At 46.5% G+C, this 19519-nt stretch overlaps 1 protein-coding gene across 1 annotated transcript in view; it reads left to right on the forward strand.

Moving 5' to 3' along the window:
• Positions 1–9021: 9021 nt before the first annotated feature.
• Positions 9022–19519, forward strand: part of LOC146058570 (ferroxidase HEPHL1-like) — a 73170-nt gene continuing 62672 nt past the window's right edge. Inside the window, exon 1 of the mRNA XM_083170849.1 lies at positions 9022–9191. Within this exon, the coding sequence (XP_083026975.1) occupies positions 9022–9191 (170 nt within the window). The remainder of the gene's footprint in view (positions 9192–19519) is intronic.

The following is a 19519-nucleotide window of genomic DNA, read 5'->3' on the forward strand; positions in this document are numbered from 1 at the left end:
GTATTATACATGTGGATGAATAGCAAAAATCAAAGGGAAAGTCGGGATCCCGGTCTCCGCATATTGACAGACACTTACTTTAATTTTCTGCCTCGTGTAAATGTAGCGTTTTCGTTACGCGACAGCTGATACCACACAGGCTTTCACTAGACAGAGTGGTATGACACTTACTTTAAGGTTCTATCTCGTGTTCCCGTAGCAGGTTCTTTAAAACACGTTCCCCCACTCTTCAAGATTAAAAACATTGGTACTTATGTACTAACTGGGCTGCAGATTTTGAAATCGGGTCCATCGCATCGCATCGCATCCGACCATATCGCATGCGATGCGATGGACCCGATTTTTCCATAGGATTCAATGTTAAAATGGACTGAGTCCATTTTAACATGGAATTCAATGGGAAAAGGGGTCCTTTTCATACCCCTACTATCCAAGTGGGCATGGAGTTGGATATAAACCTGTGGCGAGCCCGAAGTGTGGCGAGCGTAGCGAGCCCCACGAGGGGACACAGAATACCGTCCCCTCGCGGGGCTCGCTTCGCTCGCCACGCTTCGGGCTCGGTGGCTCGCTACGCTCGCCACAGGTTTATATCCAACTCCATGCCCACTTGGATAGTAGGGGTATGAAAAGGACCCCTTTTTCCCATTGAATTCCATGTTAAAATGGACTCAGTCCATTTTAACATTGAATCCTATGGAAAAATCGGGTCATCGCATCGCATCGCATGCGATATGGTTGTATGCGATGCAATGCGATATCGCATCGCATCGCATCTGATTGTATGCCTTAAGTTAAGGCATACAATCAAAAAATCGGGAGCCCAGATAATACATAAGTACAAAAACATTTAATATACAAACGATAAAACATGCAGTAATTCACAGATACACAGAAGTTCGTAGGAATGGGGCTGAGACGCGATGAAGTGAAGATGTACTGGCTACAGACGCTGCAGACATAGAGCACTCATCCCTCTCCGCTGGAAACTCCCATCCTCCTCACAAAAGCGCTGCCCAGGTGGATGGCAGGTACGGTATCAACGCATTTTGGAAACAATTTTCCTTTCTCAAGATATGCTCCATTTTAAAGCCGGTCTATTCATCACATGACTTTCATCCGCCAATAGGATAGAATAGCCCGGCTGTTAATGAGTAACATGTCTAAATATTCTCTCTACATGATACATCATAAAAAAACCTTTAACAATGATTCTATACATGTGCAATGTAATGAACATTTACCAATTAATATCAATATAAAATACACATGGAGCGATGTAGGGGCATTTTCTAAGTGATCTGGTTAGATCGCTTAGAAAATGCCCTGAAACGTCTGAGGGGTGACTCTGTGCTGAGGCTGGAGTGAAACGGAAGCTGGGTTCTTTAATAAGCTTAGAACACAGACTGTAAATGAGGATTTCTAGGTATGAAGAAGAACTAGGAGGCCCGAAGGCGTAACTGTGAGGATCGTTAGGAACTTGGAGAGAATTGTTAAAGAACTGGAACCAGGAGACAATAGGTAAGTTCAATGAAGAAAACAACACTGGAAATACTGAAGATAGGAATCAGTCCTGACCGATCTTGACCATCGATGGTGGAGCACACACTGAGGAATATTACAGGTAATTATATGGCTGAGGCATATACCACTAACACACACACAGGAGAGGTCCACCGATGATGACTGCAACCGGTATTTGAGCACTGATGGTGGTAATATCGATGTTGACTCTGAGATAGTGGCTGGTAATTTGGGTGGTACTGGATACACGAGCAGGGGGCAAATAGAAGTGAGCAGCAAAAAAATTGTGAACGATGGTATAATGATGGTAATCAAGAAACCGATGGAAGAACAATATACAGTAGTCTTGGTTGGGACCAAGGCAATTTCCAGACTGGATACTGGAGGAAGTCCGGCTGCAGTAGAATGAAATGCTACATGGGCTGTAGAATAGAGATGGGTCGATCGCGAACGAAGCGGGTCTTTTGAACGGATCCCATAAAAGACTGAGGGGTGATTCTCTAAGAATCTCCGCCCCCCTTCGCCGCCCATCGCATATTTAATTATCGCATATGTTGTAACATATGCGATAATTAAGGCAAAGGACAGCTCTTGCGTTAAGAGCTGTCCTTTGCGGTTAGAGTCGCCGGGTCCCAGCAGCGTGAGGGAGGGGGGAGCCGCCGGGACGGCGGCTCCCCCCTCCCTCACACACCCGGCGCTGCTGCTGCTGCGCCGGGCTCTCCTCCTCCCTGCACCCGGAAGAGGATCAGTGCAGGGAGGAGGTCACAGGTCCGGGCAGCACAGCTCTGTGCTGCCCCGACACAGGTGAGGGGGCGATGCGGGGCGGCGGGGGGTCGGCGCGGGGCGGCGGAGGGTTGCGGCAGAAGCCCATTGGCTTCTATGGGGCATCGCCAGATTTTTCTGGCAATGCCCCCCGCCACGGTAACCCGGCGGGGGATGCTTACAGCATCCCAAAATGTGGTAAAAACCCCGATAACGGGGTTTTTACCGCATTTTTCACTTAGAGAATCTCCCCCTGAGGGAGCCGCCGATCCCAAAAAGGTGACCCGTCGTTCTTTTACTTTCAGTTTCGTTTTTCATTACAATGCATTTTGCCTGATCTCAGCACTGCCACCTGTGGCAGCTGAGATGTACTAACTCTGGAGACCGAGTACAGTGCTGCGACTGCAAGTGAAAGAAAGAAAAACAAGGCTGCTGCTACTAGGGATGGCCAGCGGTGCAGACACCATCGATGGTTGCAAAAAAAAATTATCAAATTAAACCTTCTATCAAAGGGAACCGATGACCTGTGTAAAAGATGCGGATCTTTTCACGGGCTGAGCTACTGGATCCCAGCTCTCGTTAGTGACCCGTTTTGCCCATCTCTACTTAGAAAGCATGAATCCCTGGAGACACTGTTACTCTAAGGACATCATTGCACTGACTGTTTGTCGAGCCCATTTCCAGCATATTTATAGGAAGTTGGTTCAGGGGATTGGTTGTTGAAAGGATGATGTCAGAATAGCTGGACCCGGATTGGCTGAGAAGCTTCCTGTAGGTAAAACCAATATGGCTGCGCCCATACTGAGAATGGAGGGAAATTTGGCGTGCATGTGGACTAGGCCTGAGGCCTGGTACTTGAGTGTGAATATCGTGCTGAAGAGTGATGTCAGGAAGGCCGCAGGTCATTTCAGCTGCACTCACCGGAAGCTGTCAGCTGCACGCAATCGGACGGGCATCAATGACCATGGGAGAGAGTCTCTGAGCAAGTCTGGAGAAACATCTGGATGGTAAGTAAGTGTTTCTCAGGCACTGGATCATGACAGTGGGAATCTGTTTAAAAGGGCTCCGGTGCAAGCGGACACAGATTTTTACTTACAGTATGTCAAGTCCTGTTGTGCTTCATCTCCAAATTTCTCTGTGTAAGATGAAAGAACAATATTGTACTGTACACTACCGTATAGTCATGGCCTTAATACATAACTTTAGTGCTCTTTGATGACATAAGCCAAAAGGAGAGGTGTAAAGGTGCCCATAAACCATGCGATTTGGGCCTGATTTCACCCGATTCCGGCGGATTGGGCGAAGAAATCAGGTGAAATCGTCCCAAACAGCATGTGTCTGAGGTTCGATCTGATGCGCGGTCCCATGCACATTGGATCCGACCCAGAGATCATACTTGCTGCAAGCACTCTCCATATTATTAATCAATAATGGAGGTTCTTGATGTATTAATTGGCCAAGAAATATTTGCCACCAACCAGCTTTATGGGTACCTCATTTCTTGTGGGTCCCTAATACGAAATTTTAATCTAAGGGTGCAAAACCTCAAAAAGGATTCAAACTTAGTATTAGGGACCCACCAGAAATGAGGTCACCTTGAAGCTGGTTGGTGGGCAAATATTTCTTGGCCAATTAATACATCAAGAACCTCTATTATTGATTAATAATATTTCTTAGCCATTTAATATATCAAGAATCTCTATTATTGTTTTACCGCATTTTGGTATTAACAAAAACCCAAACAACGTGTTACCACGACGGGGGTATCATCAGCAAAAGCTGGGGAGACCCCACAAAATCCTATGGGCTTCTTATCATGACCCACGCTGCCCCACAACGACCCCCTCTGACCCGCACAGATGCACGCCATCCCCCCTTACCTGTATCCAGGCAGCCTCCCACTGTGCTCTCTGCACCAGTGACCTCCTCCTCTCTAGCCCCGTACTTCCACTTCCGGGTGCAGGGAGGAGGAGCCGGTGGAGTCTCTGGCCCTGCAGAAGCTGGGCACAGGAGGAGGGGGGAGCCACCGGAAACCCGCTGCTTGCAGTGCAAAGGGTAGCTCTTAACGTAAGAGTTGTCCTTTGCGATAATACCCACAGATGTTAGTTCATATGCGATTATTATCTATGCAGCAGCTGGCGATGTGCGGCGGAATAGGGCTGCGGGTGTTAGTGCATCCCACACTAGGAGAGACCAGCAATTGGAGTATATCCTCTGTGGCTTGGAGAGAGGTAAAGTAGACAGGGGTAAAGTACCATGGTTATGTGTAGATCTGGAGTTCTAGTCCCATCCATTGGCAATCTGGCCTTGCTCTCTGTCATACATATTGTGCGGCTTCGGATGAAAAAACTATCCCCGACGTGCAGCACAAGAAGGTGCCTCACTGCCCCACTATGGCAGCCAGAACGCCGACACCCAATTTTACAGTTACGGTTAGATCGGGGTTCTAGTTAGGATTAATCTTAAATTTAAAGAAAATGGAAAACGATTGTTGATGTGCCGACTGTCAACAATAACAATATGTACATTCTGACAAAGTTGGCATTATGTTAGTGTTGCCATCTGACAAGTCGACCTCATAGGGACGTTGCAAGGTTTTTCCGCACCCTAGGCAAAACTTTAATTTCTGCTCCCATCACCACCCAATTCCGACCTCGGGTGAAAGTGTGGAGGTGGAGTCTTAGAAGTTCAACACCTGCCATTTTCATTAACCCTTTCAAGTCCAACATCTAGTCAGACTGAACAGCCCTAGCGCTAATAGCAGATTCAACGGTGAGCCACTTTAAAATAAACATTGTTCAACATTCAACGTAGACCAGTGGTGTCAAACTCATGGCCCTCCATCTGTTGTGGAACTGCACGTCCCAGCAAGCCCTGCTACAGTTTTAGCAATCCATTATATAAAATCTGAGGCAGGGCATGCTGGGATGTGTAGTTACACAACAGCTGGAGGGCCATGAGTTTGACACCACTGACGTAGACCATTTTTGAAGTAGAAAAAAATTATTACAATTAATTTAAACATTTAAACCAGACTGTTTAAATGACATTTTTTTTTTGTGCCTGATTCAGACCTGGTTGCAGTTTTGCGAAATATTGCAAAATCTGCAACCCCTGGCGTTAGGCTGCATGAAGGCCGCCCATCATAAGGCAAGACTGCCCCACACGCCGCATCCAGCATAGTGTTGGTCTTGTAACATTTTGCAGGTACATCACTATAGTGCATTGCTTCGCTCCACAGAAAGAAGTGCTCGGAGTGAAGTGACCGGCTGCCCCCTGTGAAGCCAGGCACAGGGCGGCAATGTTTTGGGCCGCTACGGTAGCGTGTAATGTCACGCAGCTGCCACGGCCCTTCTAACATGCCTGTGCTGTCCAGACCGCTCCCACAAAGCAGTCGATTGGCACCTTATCGCAGCCTCCAGCACAACATAAACTGCGATCATGTCGTGACCGCAGTTTAGTGACCTGAGAATGCGTCCGCCGCTGACAGCATGCCCACTGTTGCACACACATCTGCCGATGCCCCCTGCTGCCCTGCTTTCATGGGTTTCCCGTTTCAGTGGAAACTGTGTCAACCCGGGAGAAAAACAGGAAACCATGGCAGTGGAAACAGAGACATGGGTACGGAGGATCAAAAATCCTGTGTGTGACCCGGGATGATGGGAAAGTGGTATAAGCTGCTGTTCAATAGAGGTGTGTTACGTCCCTATACAGATATATGTAATACAAAAAGCAAAAGAGAACAGCACTGGGGTTCACTGACACATGAAAAAATATACCATGCGGCTGATTTTCGATACAGTATATAGAAATGTATACTGTAGGAGATTGTGATTTCTACAAAAATGTAATCTAATGCAGGTTACAGACGGGAACAATTTGGCCACAATTCCCCCAATTTCTATTCAATCTTGACCTATTGTATGTAATAGGGCGCGGATGGGGCTGATGACTGAAAGCCCCGCCCCCCAATCCAGGCAAATGTCGTGATTCGCAGGTACACGAGTAGGGGGCGGGGCTAAAATTACGCAAAATTACGCGATTTGCATCATTTTAGTCCCGCCTCTTGCCGCGGACCCGTGAAAAAACGGCAAAAAGTGCGGTAAGAAAGGGGGGTGCGGGGGCAATTCCGGGAGGGTAGGCTAGCCCAGATCCGGTTCCCATCCGATCAGCATCCCCGCTGGTCATTTGGTCATTTTGCAGATCCTACCTGCTGCAGTCTGGATTTGAAAACGATCCCTTCAACTGGGTACAGATCGGAATCAGATCGGATGCAGATCGTGTGCTCCAGCAGATCGTGCGACCATCGTATGGTCATCTCACGATCTGCTCATGATCATGTGGTTCTGGTGTTTAATTGTTTTACCCCGGTGAATGAAGTTTTATCAATTCAAGCAAAGACCGAAAAACTAAATTTACATGTTTATGTTACAATTAGCCTTGGTGTCATCAGTCCTTAAGATTGATTATGGGGGAAATTTACTAAATTTTACTAAAGGAATTTTGTAAAAAAATAGGTGTATTTGTATCCAGACATTTACTATCCCGAAAATACGGCAATTCATATTCGTATTGATGTGTTATCAATACGAATTGCCATATTTTCGAGATAGTAAATGTCAAAAATAAGTGTATTTCTGGATACAAATACACCTATTTTTTTTACAAATTTCCTTTAGTAAATTTCCCCCAATATATCAGCGCTGCGGGCCTGTTCTACACTGTTACTGGAATTTCCTGTTTTACATCCCAGCTACATTGAAATGTCGTACTTCCCGTATGATATCTTTCTCCTCCGAGTCTAAACGATTTCCTCATTATTTTCCCGTTATTACCACTCTGACATTCTTAAACATTTTCATCTCCCTCTGGCTTATTCGGAGGATCCGATAAACACAACTGTGCTTTTACTATTCAATTGGTACTTGTGTAGTTTCACAGCACCTGATATATCGGATGCGATATCAGCCGATATATCAATGCGATCCTATGTGATTCTTTACCTGTTCATAACCCCACTATCCACTACGCATGGAGTTGATCTTATATAGTGTGGCGAGCCCCACGAGGGGTCGCGGATTACTGCACTCTCCACACAAAATCGTTTTGGATCGCATCGATATATCGGACGATATCGCATCCGATATATCGGCCGATATTGCATCCAATTTATCGGGTGCCGTGAAACTACACAAGTACCATTCAATTTATCTGAAGTGGGGGTAAAGTTCGATGCACTCTGGGCGATTTTGGACGACGATGATGGGGAACATCGCTGGGATGAAAATTGCTTAGTGCATACATACTGAGCGTTTTCCCCGTTTTAGCAATTTTCCATAGCAGGACACTATAGAAAGCAGTCCACTCCGCCGCTCATCTGCTGGTTATACCGGGCCAGCGATGATGCAGGAGCTACACACCGTACACACTGGGGCCGTACACACTGGGGCTGTACACACTGGGGCCATACACACTGGGGCCGTACACACTGGGGCCATACACACTGGGGCCGTACACACTGGGGCCATACACACTGGGGCTGTACACACTGGGGCCGCACACTGTAAACTGAGCTCCTTTCAGCTCAAAGTCGCCCAGTTTGTGTATGGGCCTTTAAATGGCAATGTGACTAATAACTAAGTAAGGATTACAACATCTTTCAGCTACGACAAAATATTCAGGCATTTATTTCCGTTTATATTTGCATGAAAGAACTAGTTGGATTAGTGAGTCATTATTGGAGAGGGCTAAAGTACCAAAAAAACAGTTACCAAAGGATACATTTACTAAGATTGGAGTGCTATTGAAGATGGGATGTTACCCGTAGCAACCAGACTATTATCTTCTAAAAGTTGCAACCAAAAAAAGTAGAGTCTCATTGGTTGCTTTGTGCACTCCCATCTTAGTATATTTACTCCTAAGTGTCATTTTTTCATACACAACCTGTAACACAGTGGTGTCAAACTCATGGCCCTCCAGCTGTTGTGGAACTACATGTCCCAGCACGCCCTTCCACTGTTTTAGCAATCCATTATATAAAATCTGTGGCAGGGCATGCTGGGATGTGTCGTTCCACAACAGCTGGAGGGCCATGAGTTTGACACCACTGCTGTAACATGACAGGTGCCGATTGGCTAATCCATTTTCTCCATCCACTGTATCTCTTGGTGCATAGACTCCTGCTGTATGTGAGGACGGCCAAGGATTACAGAGGAGCATGCTGTTTGTTTACGGATTGCAGGGGACATGCTGTTAGATTACGGACGGCCAACCCCAGAGCAATGGGCATGTAACTACCTGGCAACAAGCATGTAACAAACATGTAACTCCCTGGCAATGAGTATTTAGGCAAAAAAGGTTATACTAATTGTATGGAGGGGGGATACCAGAATTTTTTTTTGACCTATTATAGTCCTGGCCTGTTATTATGTAGTGTTGTGAGTTACAATTGTAAATGCCAGCGGGATATATTGGCACTCAATAAATATATATGTATATGTACTTTGTATCACTTTGACACTTTAAAGATAGTTTAAATGTTTCCTCTGGCTGCATCTGCCTGATGCCCAGCACATTCTCAGGCCAGCCCTGATCCTATCTGCATATCTTCACCTGTTCTAGTCCCAATTTCTGCCTGTCACCTCTGCCTGGCAGGGGGAGTGTCCTTTGTTGTATAAAATAAACTCACCTACAAATCTGGAAGCACTTCATGCTGGCCAGCTGCAGGCAGGGATAGAAATGCCTTCTCCTTACTGTGTGACCATTGTGGCTCTGCAGCTCCTCTGCCCACTCTTTGTACTGGCAGAGCCACAGAACAGAACCTACTACATTGGCATTGTGGAGAGAACATGGGACTATGCCCCATCTGGGCTCAACCTCATTACAGGACAGAACATATCAGACGATGAGTAAGTACCCGTGCTCACAGCTAGTGGCTATGCCGAATGTATTATTGAAATAGATTTTAAACAATAAATGGAGATTATACAAATATTTAATCTAACAGCATCCCCCTGTAATCAGTAATGTAACAGCACCCCCCCTGTAATCAGTAATCTAACAGCATGCCCCCTGTAATCTGTAATCTAACAGCATCCCCCCCTGTAATCTGTAATCTAACAGCATGCCCCCTGTAATCTAACAGCATGCCCCCTGTAATCTGCAATCTAACAGCATGCCCCCTGTAATCCATAATCTAACAGCATGCCCCTGTAATCAGTAATCCAGCAGCATGCCCCCTGTAATCCGTAATCTAACATCATGCTCCCTGTAATCAGTAATCTAACAGAATGCCCCCTGTAATCCATAATCTAACAGCATGCCCCCTGTAATCCGTAATCTAACAGCATGCCCCCTGTAATCCGTAATCTAACAGCATGCTCCCTGTAATCAGTAATCTAACAGCATGCCCCTGTAATCAGTAATCCAACAGCATGCCCCCTGTAATCCGTAATCTAACAGCATGCCCCCTGTAATCCATAATCTAACAGCATGCCCCCTGTAATCAGTAATCTAACAGCATGCTCCCTGTAATCAGTAATCAAGCAGCATGCCCCCTGTAATCAGTAATCTAACAGCATGCTCCCTGTAATCAGTAATCTAACAGCATGCTCCCTGTAATCAGTAATCCAGCAGTATGCCCCCTGTAATCCTTAATCTAACAGCATGCCCCCTGTAATCCATAATCTAACAGCATGCCCCCTGTAATCCATAATCTAACAGCATGCCCCTGTAATCCATAATCTAACAGCATGCCCCTGTAATCCATAATCTAACAGCATGCCCCTGTAATGTAAAAGTAACACAGTAGCACACTGCATGTGCAGGCAGTTACTTTCTGCACTAGATTTCATCACATCTACTACAAAACGCACACAGCGCCCCGTGTGTGGGCACCTGTAAAATGATTACATACTGCGCTGCTGGCCTGTTTTACCACTGTTACAGGAATTTCCTGTTTTACATCCAAACTGCATTGAAATTTCATACTTCCCGTATGATAGCTTTCTCCTCCAAGCCAAACCGCTTCCTTCATTTATTCCCCATTATTGAGATCTAGAGATGATTGCCACAATTAATTTTAGATGTGTGGGCTCCCCCTTTTGGCAATTCCAATCAAAAATGAATAGGGATCGCCAATCGATTGCTTAATCAGATTTTTAAACATGCTTAATAATCTGGTATTATCTGCGGATCTTTTTTTATATGTGTGGGCAGTCCCAATTTGTCTTCTTCATCTATTTACATTATGAACAGCTTAAATGACAATCGATTGGGCAATTTCCAGATACGAAGATGCAATCTTTAGATGGAAAAATCTGCCGATCACTGAAATAAATCTGTAATGTGTGGGCAAATCAAATTTATCTGGCCAAAAAATCCCTGGATCTGGAAATCCATTAATTGTGATTGCTGATGTATGGGGCCCGTTAGATGGCGATGTGACTAACATAATTTGGTAATGATTATAAAGGTCTTTCCAATATGGCGAAATATTCAGGCATTTATTTATTTATTCATTCATTCATTTGTTTTTGTATATTTGCATGAAAGAACTGGTTGGATTAGTGAGTCATTATTGGATTACATTTTTCTTTGCATTAGAAGGACGTCATATTAGTATGAGATGTCTATGAATCAGACGGTCTGGCCCAGAGAAATCTCTTCTGTCAGGTCAACCATGTTTAAATAATCAACGCTCCATATGTCGAGCCACACAAGGGTACATGTTCCACTGATTGTACTAAGGGTACTCTTTACCTAGATGGGCGCCCGTCGCGGGCATCGCGGGTACATTTATGTGTGGCCGCGACGCGACCGACGCGATGCCCGCGATTTCCCATTGAAACCAATGTTAAACATGGAAATCGTGTCGGTCGCGTCGCGGCCGGCTATAAATGTACCCGCGATGCCCGCGACGCGATGCTCACGATTTACCATAGGAATCAATGTTAAAACGCACGATGGACCCGATTTTACTGTTAAATGGCTCAATCCACCCGATTTGGCCATAGGAATCAATGTTAAATGGGCCACAGAGCCCATTAACCCTTAAATGTCCCCCCAAATTTTTAACGCCACCCCACGATCCACGCCAACCCGAAGCGTGGCGAGCGCAGCGAGCCCGCGAGGGGCGGCGGTACGCGTCCTCCGACCTTTTCATGCCCTACTATCCACTAGGGCGTGGTGTGAGAATATAATAGTGTGGCGAGCGCAGCGAGCCACCGAGCCCGAAGCGTGGCGAGCGCAGCGAGGGGACGCGGATACCTTCACAGTTATGCGCGTCCCCTCGCGGGCTTCACAGGTGTCCGTGGCGAGGCGGACACCTGTGAAGCCCGCGAGGGGACGCGTCTACCTGTGAAGGTATCCGCGTCCCCTCGCGGGGCTCGCTGCGCTCGCCACGCTTCGGGCGCGGTGGCTCGCTGCGCTCGCCACACTATTATATTCTCACACCACGCCCTAGTGGATAGTAGGGCATGAAAAGGTCGGAGGACGCGTACCGCCGCCCCTCGCGGGCTCGCGGCGCTCGCCACGCTTCGGGTTGGCGTGGATCGTGAGGTGGCGTTAAAAATTTGGGGGGACATTTAAGGGTTCATTTGGCCTATTTGGCCCCAAATCGGGTCCATTGAGGCATTTAACAGTAAAATCGCGGTCAATCAGCCGTTTTAACATTGTTCCCTATGGGAAAATAAGCGGTGATCGCGGTCATCGCGGGCATCGCGGCCATCCCGATTTACCCGCGATGCCCGCGATCACCGCGATTTTTACCCCCGACGCCCGCGATTTCAATCGCTGGCGCCCAACTAAGTAAAGAGTACCGTACTAAGATATGGTTACACATACAATAGGACATCCCCCCAAAATGTTATATACTGTACTATTCATTGTATGGAGAAAATACGGTACTTGTGTATTAGCCGGGCGCCCAGTACGTAGTTAGCGTTGCAGCGCTGTCAGAAACAGCGTAGAGTTCCCGCGGCCAGCGTAGTTAGTGTAGTCAGTCAGAATCAGCGTAGTGTTCCCTCGGCCAGCGTAGTTAGTGTAGTCAGTCAGAAACAGCGTAGAGTTCCCGCGGCCAGCGTAGTAAGTGTAGTCAGTCAGAATCAGCGTAGTGTTCCCTCGGCCAGCGTAGTTAGTGTAGTCAGTCAGAATCAGTGTAGTGTTCCCTCTGCCAGCGTAGTTAGTGTAGTCAGTCAGAATCAGTGTAGTGTTCCCTCGGCCAGCGTAGTTAGTGTAGTCAGTCAGAATCAGTGTAGTGTTCCCGCAGCCAGCGTAGTTAGTGTAGTCAGTCAGAATCAGTGTAGTGTTCCCGCAGCCAGCGTAGTTAGTGTAGTCAGTCAGAATCAGCGTAGTGTTCCCTCGGCCAGCATAGTTAGTGTAGTCAGTCAGAATCAGTGTAGTGTTCCCGCAGCCAGCGTAGTTAGTGTAGTCAGTCAGAATCAGCATAGTGTTCCCTCGGCCAGCGTAGTTAGTGTAGTCAGTCAGAATCAGCGTAGTGTTCCTTCGGCCAGCGTAGTTAGTGTAGTCAGTCAGAATCAGCGTAGTATTCCCTCGGCCAGCGTAGTCAGTCAGAATCAGCGTAGTATTCCCTCGGCCAGCGTAGTCAGTCAGAATCAGCGTAGTGTTCCCGCGGCCAGCGTAGTTAGTGTAGTCAGTCAGAGCTAGCGTTAGCGTAGTCAGTCAGAAGTAGCGTAGTGTTCCCGCAGCCAGCGTAGTTAGTGTAGTCAGTCAGAATCAGCGTAGTGTTCCCTCGGCCAGCGTAGTTAGTGTAGTCAGTCAGAGCTAGCGTTAGCGTAGTCAGTCAGAAGTAGCATAGTGTTCCCGCGAGCGTCCCTTTCAGAATCAGCGTAGTCAGTCAGTCAGTGTCCCTGTCATAGCTGAAGGTGAAGTGACAGTGTAACGGCTGCAGAACCTGTGACAATGTTCATTACTGTCTCGGCCAGCGTAGTTAGTGTAGTCAGTCAGAATCAGTGTAGTGTTCCCACGGCCAGCGTAGTCAGTGTAGTCAGTCAGAATCAGTGTAGTGTTCCCTCGGCCAGCGTAGTTAGTGTAGTCAGTCAGAATCAGTGTAGTGTTCCCGCAGCCAGCGTAGTTAGTGTAGTCAGTCAGAATCAGTGTAGTGTTCCCGCAGCCAGCGTAGTTAGTGTAGTCAGTCAGAAATAGCGTAGTGTTCCCTCGGCCAGCATAGTTAGTGTAGTCAGTCAGAATCAGTGTAGTGTTCCCGCAGCCAGCGTAGTTAGTGTAGTCAGTCAGAATCAGCATAGTGTTCCCTCGGCCAGCGTAGTTAGTGTAGTCAGTCAGAATCAGCGTAGTGTTCCCTCGGCCAGCGTAGTTAGTGTAGTCAGTCAGAATCAGCGTAGTATTCCCTCGGCCAGCGTAGTCAGTCAGAATCAGCGTAGTGTTCCCGCGGCCAGCGTAGTTAGTGTAGTCAGTCAGAGCTAGCGTTAGCGTAGTCAGTCAGAAGTAGCGTAGTGTTCCCGCAGCCAGCGTAGTTAGTGTAGTCAGTCAGAATCAGCGTAGTGTTCCCTCGGCCAGCGTAGTTAGTGTAGTCAGTCAGAGCTAGCGTTAGCGTAGTCAGTCAGAAGTAGCGTAGTGTTCCCGCGAGCGTCCCTTTCAGAATCAGCGTAGTCAGTCAGTCAGTGTCCCTGTCATAGCTGAAGGTGAAGTGACAGTGTAACGGCTGCAGAACCTGTGACAATGTTCATTACTGTCTCAGATGTATGATATGGCAGGTGTGAATGTGTTCCTGAAACACCCCCACTATCCACGCCAGCCTGGAGCTTGGCGAGCGGACGCTTTACGCGTCCTCCCGACCTGTTCATACCCCCACTATCCATGTCAGCATGGAGTTGATTTTATAAAGTGTGTCGAGCACAGCGAGACCCGCAAGGGGACGCGGATTACATCACGTGTGTTCCGCGTCTCCTCGCAGGGCTCGCTGCGCTCGCAACGCTTCGGGCTCGGTGGCTCGCTGCGTTCACCACACTTTGTAAAATCAACTCCACGCCGACGTGGATAGTGGGGGTATGAACAGGTCGGGAGGATAGTGGGGGTTTGGCGTGGATAGTGGGGGTTTGAAAATGCCTCCTTTATTGTGCATAGGATGCACTTGCGCCAGCATACCCCCTTTGCATGAGGCGCACGTGCTAATAATTGCTGAGACGCAGGAGCGTCTGAGATGCACCTGTGTCTCAGACAGCCGGTGCCCGCATGATCCCCTCTCCGCCGGCGTCCGCCAGCGCAGGGAATCTGGCGGTTACCGGCGCTGTGTCAGAGGTGCTCACTAGGCTTGCCATGGAGGCGGGGACAGAGCCGGGCTGCCACGGAGTCACTACGCTAACTACGTTAAGCAGCCATTGGACTACGCAAACAGCGAAGCTTACCCTACACCTGCGTACTGCACAAGTAACGAAAAATGCACCAGTTCCTAGCTGCCATTTTTCTAAAACAGACTGTAACATGACAGTTAGGAGCTGGTACTTTATCTTTCTCCACTTTATCTCTATCCAATGCTTAGTAAATAGACCCCCTACTAGGCATGTCCAAACTATGGCCCTCCAGCTGTTGTGAAACTACAAGTCCCATCATACCTTGCCACAGTTTTGCTATTAGGGAATGCTAAAACTATGGCAAGGCATGCTGGGATATGTAGTTTCACAGCAGCTGGAGGGACACAGTTTGGACATGCAATGTCAGTCATATAGTATACCTGAACCTTTAATTTAGAGTCAGAGTTTTGTCATCTTCTGGCTTCACTCGGTGGAAATTTGCTAAGATGGAAGTTCTATATCACATAGGATGTGAATACTATCTATTAACTTCTAGAAGGTGTTAACTACATAAGAAGTAGATTCTGATTGGTTGCCTATAGCAACATTCCATGTGAAATAGAACTGCCATCTTAGTAAATTTCTCCATTGCATCTTGGGCTGTTGATTTGGGGACTCAGAAAGAAAATGGTTGATCGTAGGGAGGCAAGCAATCCCTTCACACAGAGATTTCTGGTGGAACGCACAATTTTGGTTGATGATTTATGAAAAAAAATGTAATATTTAACTTTAAATTCTATTCTTATATAAAATAAGGTGGTTGTGAGTCACAAGTTTCAATTAATACACAAACACACAAAGAGGGGAAAAAATAGTATACATCTACTATATTACATTTATACAGTAGTGTACGAGTACATTTATACAGTAGTGTACGAGTACATTTATACAGTAGTGTACGAGTACATTTATACTGTAGTGTACGAGTACATTTATACAGTAGTGTACGATTACATTTATACAGTAGTGTACGAGTACATTTATACAGTAGTGTACGAGTACATTTATACAGTAGTGTACGATTACATTTATACAGTAGTGTACGAGTACATTTATACAGTAGTGTACGTGTACATTTATACAGTAGTGTATGAGTACATTTATACAGTAGTGTACGAGTACATTTATACAGTAGTGTACGTGTACATTTATACAGTAGTGTACGTGTACATTTATACAGTAGTGTACGTGTACATTTATACAGTAGTGTACGTGTACATTTATACAGTAGTGTACGTGTACATTTATACAGTAGTGTACGTGTACATTTATACAGTAGTGTACGTGTACATTTATACAGTAGTGTACGAGTACATTTATACAGTAGTGGTGGTGTTATTAGATAATTAAATTTATATTGGAGCATATCCTGAAATTGGAAATGATTTGGAAATTATGGACAGTTTCAGTGTACCATTATACAAGGGACTTATAATTGGAACATAAGTGACCGTTAAGTGACGGTTCACATGTGACAATAAAGATGTCGGCCATACAATAATTTTATGGTTATACATGTAGGGTAACCAGGAGAGGAATAAATAAATAAAGTACAGTGGCCAATACTCTGATTGAGTCGGACGGCTCCGTGTTCGGTCGGAAGGATCTGCGTATCTGCGCATGTGCGAACGCGTCGCACGTCCGAACACGGAGTGAGTTCCATGCAGAAAATGATCGGTCAGAACCGTCTAAACGGGGGGTGGAGAGGGGCGTGAAGGGCTGTTTGGGATCATTACCATATGCGTACGCCCCGCATTTCACGGGCGTTCCAATGAAAACGCTGGGTGTACGTATGGTAATGCGGCCGTGACGCACGTGTTCCTGCTTTCATACGCAAACATGTCCGAGTGGTCTGGAGCACTCGGTGCTGCCTGACCGCTCGGTCCATCATTCGATGGTCGGCGACCATCGGAGGATGGGGGAAGTTCCCACAGATGGAGGAGGTGTTCACATGAAACATCCACTCGCGGTACGTTCGCTTGGCGTCTTACCGCATTCGGACGGTGTGAGCGATCCCTACGGTAGGCGGGGCTAAGAACACTCGGTTCCTGTCCGAAAATACGCATCCGTCCGAGTCAACTAGAATAAGGGCCATTGTGTTAAGGTCAATTCTTTCTGCTGCCTGGCGTCATCAAATAAATGTACATGGAGGACACTTCTGTTGATTTGGGGATCAGACTCTTTGTAAATTCTATTTTATTTATAATTCTGTTGACCTAGGATTTTATTAAAATGGTCACTGAGTAATATCGGATACTTTCAGCTAAAACTTTTGGACTGAGTTTATATATAAAAAAAAAATGACACATGAATTACAGAGAACACTTCTAGAAACTGGCCTGCGTTGTGCTGTGTATTATCATTGAGAAAACTGGTATTTGAGATAAACTTACAGGATGTGTCCAGCACAGAATACATAGAGATGAGCAGCCAGTCAGGATGCGGCGTTCATAATACCGACATTGGTATCCTGAAAGAGAGAATCGCGACAGGGGTCAGGTAAGTATACTTCAGGGTTGCCGACTTTATAATTCTCCTCTCCGGGAGAAGCCCGGAGAGGAGAGTTCCAGCAGCCGCTCAGGGGGCGGGGCTTAAGTGTGATGCCACTAAGCCCCGCCCCCATGACGTAAAACTGCTGAATTCACGGATCTCCGTGGAGGGGGCGGGGCTAAAATGACGCAATTGTGTCATTTTAGCTACACCCCCTCCTCTGAGACCCATTTTACTGCCGCGATCCGGGGCGCAGGGGGGGTCCCCCCTGAATCCGGGAGGGTTGCCCACCCTTCTGCGGGGCCGGGAGGGGGTCCCGATTTTCGGGAGACTCCCGGCCATTCCGGGAGAGTCGGCAACCCTGGTATACTTACCCTTTTGGGAGTGAGAGCTTTTTAATTCCGCACTGAGTGCTCCTTTGTTCAATCGCAAAATATTCACTTTTTCCTCCAATAATTAACCAGTATTAAATGAATAACTTTCATTATCTGCATGTCGGGTGGTGCTGGCCATCTCCATTGTAGTTAGCTTTTAATGAGCAAAAATAAGAGTAGTGATATCAGGGTGCACTCGGATGCTTATTTTGCGATATATTACAACTGATTGTAGATATTTATTAAAATATAACTCTTTATTAATATTTTTTTAAAAAGTGTGGCCAAGACTACGCAAAATGTTTAAATGTGCAATAAAGTACAGAAACAGTGTAGTGTTAAAAACCAGATCAGGATGCTCTGATATGTATATATTTTAGTGGGTGTGGATTGTATTGTCGACATCACTTAGGTCGACAGTAATTAGGGCGACACCGTTGGGTCGACAGGTGGCAAGGTCGACAGGTGTCTAGGTCGACATGGGTGAAGGTCGGCAGGTGGCAATGTCAACATGGGACAAGGTCAACATGGGTTTAGGTCGACACAGCATTAGGTCGACATGGGTTAGGTTGACAGGTCGGAAGGTTGACATGTTTTTTTATTACTGTTTTTTGACCCGAATGTCGAAATAGTCGACATGGAAGTCAACCGCAGCCCCTCGCATTGCTTGCTGCACTCGCTGCGTTCGCGCTGCGCTCCGCACACTATTTTATTCTCCCACCACGCCCTAGTGGATGGTAGGGAATGCAATACCGCCTGTCGGCACATGTCGGCTCAAAAAAAAAACAGTTAAAAACACCCCATGTCGACCTTCTGACCTGTTGACATAACCCGTGTCGACCTAATGTTGTGTCGACCTAAAACCATGTTGACCTTGACACCTGTCGACCTTCACCAATGTCGATCTAGACACCTGTCAACCTTGCCATCTGTCGACCCAATGGTGTCGACCTAATGACTGTCAACCTAAGTGGTGTCGACAATACTACCGTATCCCATTTTAGTACTGTATTTTAATCCTTTGTATATTACCCAAATTTGCTTTTTAAAGGCCCATACACACTGGGCAACTTTGAGCTGAAAGCCGCTCAAAACAGCAGGTTTGAGCGGCTTTCAGCTCAAAGCCGCCCAGTGTGTATGGCCCGGCAATGAGCGGTGAGCGCTGCTCCCGCATCATCGCCGGTTATACTACCTTTGAGCTCTGTGCTATGCAAAGCCGCCCTCTCCCCTCAGTCCGCGTCCGGCATGTGTATGTGAATGCACTGAGTGGCTTTCCCCCCAGCGATGAACGCTATCATCGCTGTCCATACACGCTGGGCATAGTCGCCCAGTGTGTATGGACCATTTAGGTCTGGGATATTGGAACTTGCCTCTGATAGTGTGACTTCTTATTGTGTGTATTTTTCTGCTTGATTCCCTGTTTATTATGATATGTAACCACTTCAAATGTTATTTCAGCTTTTGTTATTGATATAGTTGCCTTTAGGAACTGTATCTTTCTTTCAATTCTCTGCATTCGTTCTCAAATGTAACAACTGGAAGACCACTATTGACTTTCAATTTTGAAAGTATTATTGTCCCATACTTTAAGTGGTACTTAAATTAAATTGAATACGACCAACCCGGCATTTCAATCCATATTATAAGAAGGGTTAAACCCACCCCAAGTGATGTCATAGCGGTATTATTTGGTATTCAATCCCGGATTCTGACTGTCGGGCGTCTCGGCCATTTACGATGGCTTCCCACAGTACATCGACAGTCAGTATTCGATCTGCTGACAGTCAGAAAGTACGTAAATTGTGGAAAACGGCCATGGATTGGCGAAAAACGGCTGTGATTTTGACAATCCGTGGCTGTTTCAGACAAAACAAATCCGACTTTAAAAAAAGTTGGATCTGACAGCCTTTAATACTGTCAGAAAGGGTGGCACTGCTGTCCTTAACAACAGTATTGAATAGGTGAGTGCATACCCCCCTTAGACTGTACATAAGCCAAGTACTGAAATCTACACTGTAGTGTCAAGTAGAAGAGCCATTGTAG

The sequence above is a fragment of the Crinia signifera genome, chromosome 2, assembly GCF_055691185.1.
Source record: "Crinia signifera chromosome 2, ASM5569118v1, whole genome shotgun sequence".
In the NCBI taxonomy this organism is placed as follows: Eukaryota; Metazoa; Chordata; class Amphibia; order Anura; family Myobatrachidae; genus Crinia; species Crinia signifera.